Raw genomic sequence first — 10,000 nt, forward strand, 5'->3', positions numbered from 1 at the left:
GCGTACCGTAAGAAATTTAGAAATTTGAGAAAGGATGAAAATATTACGTATGAAGAATACTGTAAGAAGTTAGAAAGGCTGTTTTTTGATTGGTTAACTTCTGCTAAAGTTGATGATTTTGATGGCTTGAAGAACTTAGTGTTGTTAGAAAACTTCAAAAATAACGTATCCCCTGAGATTAAGCTTTATATAGAAGATAGGCGAGAAGTATCTTTTGCAGGAGCAACTAGGTTAGCTGACGAATATAGTCTGACTCATGATTTGAGTGTTAGTAAGAAACGAAATTATCCTTCGTCTGGTAGAGTACAAAACAGTAAAGGTTTCAGTTCTAGTAATAGCAATGTGAGTAAAAGTGACTATTCCTGTTATACCTGTGGAAAACCTGGTCATACGTCTAAGGTTTGTAAGAGTAAAATGGCATCTAGTGGCTCAGAATTATCTTGTTTCTGATGTAATGGGAAAGGGCATTTAGCAAGAAATTGTGCAGTAGAAAGGAAGGACGGTAAGAAACCAGTATCGCTAGTTAACCTTTCGTTAAGGAGGAATGATGTGATGAGAGAAACTAGGAAAATTTTTGGTGAATTACCTTCAGAAGGTGTAGTTTCCTCTCTTGGAGGAGTATTTTCGAGAGAAGTAGTCTTGTTTCGAGACACAGGAGCTGCTGTCTCACTGATTAGGAGAGAGAGTGTGCCGAACAGGGCAGAAATCAATATGGAAGAAAAAGTCATGTTAGGTGGATTTCCTAACACTTGTGTTCTTTTTCTTTTGTTGAAATTGAACTTAGAAAGTCAGGTAGTGTCAGGAGAAGTGAAACTTGCAGTTGTTAATGGTTTGCCCGTTGATGGCGTTGACATTATTGTCGGTAATGACTTAGCTTTATCCAAGAATGTGAATCCTGTTGTGAGGGATATTCTAGTGCTTGAAATGGTAGTCACTAGGTCAGGTTTAGATACAGACGTAGACTACGGTCATAATTTGTTCGTGGATTCGAACGAGAGTGAGTTCATGGATTTGAATGAGTGAGTTCGTGGATTCGAATGAGTGAGTTCGTGGATTCGAACGAGCATGATAGAGGTAGCGAGGTTGATCTTGGCATGAGTGTGGCTGAGAAACCTAACTCTATCGTTGACAGTGATAGCCAAGGGGAAGGCGTAGCTGTCGGGAGTAACGTAATAAATGTACCAGTATCTAGTACTAGTTACGGTGATGAATTGGGTCCTAACGTTTTGAATAAGGATGAGCTACTCGAGTTACAGAGAGAGGATGAAACATTAACCCAAATTTTTGAATGAAAGCTGGATGATGATTTCGATGATGTGTGTAAGGAAACTTTTTGTTTAAAGGACGAAGTTTTGTGTTGTTATGTTCGTCCTAAGTCAGGTAGTAAAGGGGAAATCACTGAACAATTGGTGGTTCCTAGGAAGCTTCGTGAGCTAGTTTTGAAGTTACCACATGATGAGCAAGGACATTTAGAAGTAAATAAAATTTTCAGGTCTATTAGTAGGGCGTACTTTTGGCCTAAAATGAGAAGTGAAGTGAAGAGGTATGTTTTAAGCTGTTATGAATATCAAATTGCCGGGAAGCTGATTCAAGTAATTCCCAGAGTTCCGTTGAGTAATATTCCTTCAGTAGGCGAATCTTTTGAGAATGTATTTATCAATATGGTCGGACCTTTGTCTGTAAGTAAGGGTAGAGAAGATTGCACAATTAATCTAGAGTATTATAAAAACAATTTAAGAGATGTTTGGCAACTAGCGAAGGAGAACGGAAGTCAAGGGGAAACTAAAGGGAAACATGATCTTAGAGCAAAAAAGAGAAGTTTATGTGTAAGAGATGAAGTTTTAGTACTAGTCCAGAAAGAAGGTCCCTTTTTACCTTATAAGTTCGATTGTCCTTTTTCAGTGTTAGAGGAGAGGGGAAATATACATTATAGAACTAATATGGGTGAGAGTAGAGCAAAGTCAGTGAATGTAAATTATAAAGAATTATAAAGAACACCCCGTACCATGGCCACCGCCAGTGTTCGATGTGACAGTGTTACTGAGAGAAATTAGTTTTGAGAAAACGCAAGAGGTGTTTTAGCATTTCAAAGTTTTAATCAGAGATCAGAAAACAGAAGAAGTAAGAGAAAAGGATAATGTGATAGCTAATAGCCTCTCTAGAGATTTCTCAGAATGAGTAGCCTAATGACTGTTTTCTGTTTTCGCACGAGTGAGTATGTGAGTGGAGAAGTGTACGTGTTTGACTGGATTAAAGCTTTATGCTGAATTGTTCCCCTGCTGTTTAATTCTTGCTTCTCTTTAGAAAAAAGTAAAATCAGTTGATTTCATTTTTTTCTCTTTTTGGGGGACGTGTCATAGTAATTGCTGTATAGCAAAGAAAGATAAAGGAAAGGAAAATGCATCTTCGAGAAGTTCTACAGCAAGGGGGCATTTGTGCAGGTGTTGGAGGTGCCTGTTCTCATGATTGTTCTGGAATCGTTGGGCGTGTTGGGGAACGCAACAGGCGCCAAAGTGTCGTGAGAAACGCCGTGATTTCTGATGTAATACCTCGTCCAGATCCTTCTAAAAAGTTCTAGTAATCTCGGGAGCCTGTGACGTTTGTGCTCCGCCTCCCCCGTAGGCCACGCCCCAGGTCACCGTATAAATACGACTGACAAAGTAGGAGGAAGCAGATCATCAGTAAGAGCCACAGATCAGATTCAGTGAGAGATCAGCAGCAGAGATCATCAGAGTGAGATAAGAGAGGAAGGACGAAGGATCATAGAGAAAAAGGCGCTTGAGAGTTGGTTGAATTCTGGTCAAGTCGTCGTCAGGAGTGGACAACCAAGATATTTTCGATGTTGAGCAAGCCTTGAGAGAGGAAACTTTCTACTAGAGATTTCGAGGAGTTCCTGCCCTTCGAGTATCACGAATAGACATTGCCTTCCGCAGTATGGAGTCAAGAAGACGACTAAAGTTCCACCATTCTCCTTTGTGAAGCCCCCGCTTTGAGTCGCAAAACTGGCCATTAAGTATTTGAATTACCTCACTTCTTCCCCAGTTCACGCATTGTAAGATTTTCCCTTTTTTATGTAAATAGGAGACACAATTCTGCATTTATCTTTGTTAGTAAGCTTGTAAATAAACCTTTGGTGGTGTAGTTAATGTTCTTTCTATATTCGTATCCCAGTTTCAACTTGTTGGTTGTTGAATTCTTTTTTCTTTATCATTATAACGAACTTGGAGCGGACCTATCTCTCACGGACCATAACATAATATATATATTATATATATATATACTATATATATATTATATATATATATATATATATATATATATATATCTTGGCTTCTGACAGGATAATCACAAAAAAGCATGGCAAAGTGTTAAAAGCAATCGGGGAAAAGCGAAATAAATGTTAAATATTACCCTACAATAAACATTAAGCATCTTTTAAAGTGATGCTGTCTCTACCTGTGGTGTATATAACTAATGATGTATGAGCAACGTCTGATATATTTAGTAAAAAGACAAACAGAAAGAAAAATAATCTTCATAGTCTATCACTGCTACAATTTCTCCACAGGAATACTGAGAAATCCACACTGCCATATGAAAACCAAGTTAATCGTATACTGAGAAACATAGAATGTAAAAAGAAAGAAGTAATAGTAAACAAAGCAAAATGTTATAAAATATCCTGATATAGTGTTCATTTACAGAAAATGGAATTAGATCACTAAATATGTTTTTCTTTTTGACCCAAGAAGTCACTTTTCTTTCTCTCTTATTCGCCTTCTTACTACCTTAGTTATTTAATCCAATGGGGCCAGCTACATTATTAGTCTTCTTTAAGATCCTACCTTAAAATTTATATTAATTCAAGCTAAAAGAAATGAAAGCGAAATATATTTTTGCGTTGATGACAGTAATCTCAGGATATCAACTACTCATTCTATCAATGAATCATTGATGGGTTTCAGTACTTGTCTACTTACACTGCCTTTATGTCTTATTTTACATATCTCCACCCTTTTTACAGCCTATCTCTTTTCATTTTAGTACCCAGCGACAAGCCAAATGTTTATATTTCATTATTATTCCCCCTCCACATGTTAGGAATCATTTTGATCTATTCTGACTTTCGGCATGAAATTTTTAAAAAGTTTCATAATATCTAGATCATTCATCTTATTATCTTTTTAATAATAATAAGAAAAATAATAATAAAAACTGAGAACATTTATAATGCGATGAATTTCTGTGTACCGAATATTATAATTAGTCATGCTATTCTTGCTTGCTGACAATACTCTTAGGTATAACAAATCACTGGCATAGGATAACTTTCTTTTATAATGTGACGTGATAAAACGTCTAACTTATACAGCTGCCAAAAACTATTTCCGTCATGACAAGTGACGAATTAAAAGCCATCACACCATTGCTTAAGCTGTCCATTTTTTTTTTTACAGTATTAGTTGGTCCAATTCTCGGCGTGTGCACTCACATCCTGATCTACATGGCAGTCTCATCGATACTGATCCACGGAGTGAGGAAGGTAATTGTTTTTGTATTTCGTAATTCTCTCAGTTTCGAAGGGGAAAGAGAGCACTATTATACAATTTACATTGGGTCAGTTTTATAATTTGTAACACCCTTAATAGGACCCAGTCTTACTGAAGAAGAAGGAATCTCTAGTATTCCCCTTTGAATTTACCCTATAGTGCTAACCATTCCCAAAAGGAGGAGAGAATGGGTGAATTAAAAGGTCACACTAACTGTTAAAGATACATATTTGTAAGTCTGGTGGGAGAGTCCAGAAGATTATACATATGTATATATATATATATATATTATATATATATATATATATATATATATATATATATATATATATATATATATATATATATATATACATATATATATATATATATATATATATATATATATATATATATATATATATATATATATATATATATATATATATATATATATATATATATAAATAAAGGTTTTTTTTGCCACGAAGGAAAAAAATGAAAAAACGAGTTGGCCGAGTATTTCGGTCCTATTGCCTCAGTAAAGGGTCGGAATAGGACCGAAAGTACTCGGCCAACTCGTTTTTTCATTTTTCCTTCGTGGCAAAAAAAACCTTTATTTATACATAGCATCACGTTTTATATACTTCGTGATCAAGTTATTCTATATATATATATATATATATATATATATATATATATATATATATATATATATATATATATATATATATATATATATATAAATATATATATATATATATATATATATATATATATATATATATATATATTGTGGTATTTTATTAATGCCATATTTTCCTCTCTTGAATGTATGAAATATTATATATAGAGTTTTGCAACATTTTTCAGATTCCTTAGCTAGCTTAGAGTTATAGGATATCTTAAAATATATGTTCAGATTTCGCATAACAATTTAAAAGTATATAATATAGAATGTAAAAAGAGAGAGATTAACTTTGTCTGTTCCGAGCTAGAATTGTTTCCCCCATATGTCAATGCCTCGAGATAAGAGATCTTGAGATCATGTTTGATCAGTGACTTCTGTCTCGATCGGGTATGTCTTTTTCATACGCATATGTCTTTGCCGAATAGCACATGGAGATTTCACGATTTTTCTGTAAAGTTACGGCATATTAGAAGCTTCTAGAAAGACTGCATCATCTTCTGCATGCCCAAAACGTTTTGGGCCTGTCAGTCTCTTGAAGTTCCGTACAAAGAAAGATCATTATAGACTTTGAAATCCTGGCGTTTAGATCTCCCCTCTCTCTCTCTCTCTCCCTCTCTCTTCCGCGCACGCCACTTTTGAGTTCATATTAACCTAACGTATTTGGTCACTCGTAACTTTTAGATTTGAGATTTGATATTTCTTAGAGTTATTTAGTATTATCTAGTGCTTTTTGTGGAATCTGAACAAACATTGCACAAGTGTGTAATGGCACCTTTCCTTTTGTGAATTGGTGAAATTTTTGAACGAGCTGCAGCAGAAAGAAAATTGGTACCAAGGTAACGTGTTATGTTATATTCTTATTAGTTGCACTAATAGTTACAATGCTTTGAATGAAACGATTTCAATTTTTACACATTGCAAATTTTTGTGTTTCGTGTTTGTTTCATTTTTTTCTTATTGAAGTAATTTTTTTTGTGTGTGCATTTATCCATTTTTCCTTATTGAAGTGTGTGTTTTTACTTTTTACAGTTTTGGTATTTTCCACAATTTTCTGTGTTTTCATTTGCATTCATAATTTGATTAACTTACGTAATTGTTTTCATTAACTAATCATTGTACATTCAATTGAAATTAACACTTGTGAATTAATTTGCATTTACTTAGATGTTTTCAAATTTCATTGTTGCTTAGCACTTGTGAATTAATTTCCAAATTTTTAGTTATTACGTAACACTTTTGAATTTCGATTAATTAATCAATTTTCTTGAATTTTGTGATAAATTAATTTGATTTAATTTTACTTAATTAATTCAAGAATTAATTAAACTTTGCTTTGTTTTCAAGTAACAGTAATTTTCCCTGATATTGGAAATTTCACTTACAATTTTGAGTTTAATAATAATTTTTTTTATCTAAAATTTTTATGTGTTTCCTTTTTCACCAGTATGATTATGATTTGCTTAGGTAGTAAACAAAGTGTGGTAATTGAGCTGTTTTCCTTCAATTTACTTGAAGTGAGTTAGAACCAGGAAAGTACTTAGACTTCTGAAATCACGGAAATACTAAGACTTAAAGTTGTTGATGGAGTGATGCCCGATAATTAATTTGATTACATAAGATTAAGATTACCTCACACCTGTTTTTATGAACTTAGTCTGATTTTCTGCAATACTGGTAAGTTGTTTAAGGGATCACTGTTGCCTTTCGAGTTTTCAGTCGTTTAGTACCAGTGATTAAGGTTCAGGTGTCTGGCTGTTGTGAGGTAACAATTAATGATAAGTAAGTGTTGTAACCAGATACTTGGCACTTCGTCACATATAATATATATATATAATATATATATATATATATATATATATATGTGTGTGTGTGTGTGTGTGTGTGTGTATGTATATATATATATATATATATATATATATTATATACTATATATATCATATATATATATATATATATTATATTATATACATATATATATATATATGCTTAAAAAATCACAGTAGATGCACGTGACTTCATTGAATAAGCGTATACCACAGGAAAATGCTAGTCAGAAATCCAAGCAACTTTCGTCTTTACTAAGACATTGTTCAAGGAACGAATGAAATACAATTGGAGAAAAAGGTCTCAGGTACACAACAAGATCAAGAATAGCCAGATGGTTAATTGTCAAAATTTCATTATGAAACCATCAAGTTTAAATAAACCAAGACTTAAATTTAGAACATTTCCATTATTTGACTTGATGAAATCCCATGTAATGACACAGTTAAAAGGAATATCACTGAATCTTGTTTCATCAAGTCAAATAAGGAAAATGTTCTAAATTTAAGTCTTGGTTTATTTAAACTTGGTGCTTTCATAAAGAAAAAAGTGTAAAATATATATAAGCCACAAAATAATGTATTCGATTTTTACGTGTTTTGGACTGTAAAGATACTTTTAATTGTAAAAATTATTTTTCAGTTAGGGTCAAAATCTGTAATGTTTGTGACCGTGTGATATCCAATAATCCTGGATTATCTCTTTTAATTTAATTTTTACCCTTTTGACAATTAACCATCTGGTATTCTTGATTCTTGTTGTGTACCTGAGACCTCTCTCTCCAATTGTATTTCATTCATTTCTTGACAATGCCTTAGTAAAGACGAAAGCGCTTGGATTTCTCACTATCATTTTCTTGTTATTTATTGTTCGTTATTATTATTTACATATAGATATATATATATGATATATATATATGTGATGATATATATAGATATATATATAGATATTTATATATATAGAATTTAGATATATATTAGATATAGAGAAATACATATATATATATATATATATATAGATATATATATATATATATATAATTTATATATTATATATATATATATATATATATATATATATATATATATATATACCTATATACATATATATAATATATATATATATATATATTTATAGATATACGTATACATATATATATATATATATATATATATATATATATATTATATATATATATATATGCAAGAAGCCAGGTACTATGTCGTACCTCTAAGTAAATGGGGATACAATCCACAATGAAGTAAATTCCTCTTGTAGTTTTAAAAATATATATTACTTGTATAGGATTAAAGCTTTCGACCATCACTGTGGTCTTGTTCACCTAAAGTGTGATATGTCACATCATGGAACTGACAAGAAAGAGCACAAGCATTTGAAAAAAAAAACAACGGTAGGAAACAAGCTAGTTCAAATTATGAATGATCAGGCGGTTGAGCCCTCGTTCTTTCCAGAATTCGTCTTGATCTTCGTGGGGGAATGTTTCTATTGTCAACTGCTTGTCTATGGTGGTTGGGTGGTTAGTTGGAGAAATGACCTGAGTGGAGTAAACAGGAGAGGAACGCAGCATCGTTGATTGGCACATAGAATTTCTAACTTGTTGAAATTTTCCCTTTCCTACATATCTCCTCACAAATAGCTGTATTTTCTGTAATGCCAGTATTTCCTGCAAAGGTCTCGTTTAATGAAATTAACGAAACCCCTTCTACTACTCGTCTCAAAGTCCGGTCGTACATGCAAAAACAACCTTTGTACCTTTAAAAGAAAATTTATAGCGTGGTTTTTTTCTCCCATGTATGTTTGCGCAATTGCACTGTATGAACTTCCCCTTCTGCAAGCAGCAACGTGTTCTTCCCTTCTCTTATCAATGGAACGTCCGCTTTCTCCCACGTAACATTCATTGCAATCACTACAAGGTATTACATATACTCCTACATTCTCTCTATTACCCGGGTTATTTTTAATGAGTTTCTTCTTGATTGTACTATTGTACTGAAAGAAAAAACTACGTTGAAGCCGTTCTTCTTTTTTCCTTTAAGCTGCCTAGAAAATTTATTAAGTTCTCTGTTATAAGGAAGAGCAAGAGATGCCTTAAAATCTGCCTTTTCAGTTATATCATGAGGGGCGTAAAACATCCGATCTAGCTTTAGATAGAGACTGTAGTATAAAAAAACTTTGGGTAAACACAGTTTAGTAAAACTATCTACCAAGAAATTTATTTCGGCGTCAATGAACTGGGGATCACATATTCGGTATGCTCGAAAAAACAAAGTTGGTTAAAAACGTTGTGCTTTACTTCGGTTCATGATATGAAAAGTAATGGGATATAGGTGTTTGTGTGGGTGTTCTTCCTATAACACGCTGAAGTTTAAAGTCAACTACTCACTGTGTCTCTATGAACTACAATATCTAGAAAGGGAAGCCTATTTTCCATTTCCTTTTCCACTGTAAATTTAATAGAGGGCAAAAAACCATTTAGCAACTCTAAAAACCTATGAAAGGCTCCTCGCCCACCGTAGATGATGTTTTTTATTGTTTATAGACACGGCGAGGAAGCCTTTCATAGGTTTTTAGAGTTGCTAAATGGTTTTTTGCCCTCTATTAAATTTACAGTGGAAAAGGAAATGGGAAAATAGGCTTCCCTTTCTAGATATGGTAGTTCATAGAGACACAGTGAGTAGTGACTTTAAATTCAGCGTGTATAGGAAAGAACACCACACAAACACCTATATCCATTACTTTCATATCATGAACCGAAAGTAAAGCACAACGTTCTTTAACCAATTTGTTTTTCGAGCATAACCGAATATGTGATCCCCAGGTTCATTGACGCCGAAATAAATTTCTTGGTAGATAGTTTTACTAAACTGTGTTACCCAAAGTTTTTTTATACTACAGTCTCTATCTAAAGCTAGATCGATGTTTTACGCCCCTCATG

The 10,000-nt window shown here is 33.0% G+C and overlaps 1 protein-coding gene across 2 annotated transcripts in view; it reads left to right on the forward strand.

Moving 5' to 3' along the window:
- LOC135217469 (uncharacterized) overlaps window positions 1-10,000 on the forward strand; it is a 202,709-nt gene that overhangs the window by 166,044 nt on the left and 26,665 nt on the right. For both annotated transcript variants that reach the window (XM_064253376.1, XM_064253377.1), the window contains exon 5: window positions 4,458-4,543. In XM_064253376.1, coding sequence (XP_064109446.1) covers window positions 4,458-4,543 — 86 coding nt within the window. The remainder of the gene's footprint in view (window positions 1-4,457; window positions 4,544-10,000) is intronic.

This window comes from Macrobrachium nipponense, chromosome 7 (assembly GCF_015104395.2).
Source record: "Macrobrachium nipponense isolate FS-2020 chromosome 7, ASM1510439v2, whole genome shotgun sequence".
Classification (NCBI taxonomy): Eukaryota; Metazoa; Arthropoda; class Malacostraca; order Decapoda; family Palaemonidae; genus Macrobrachium; species Macrobrachium nipponense.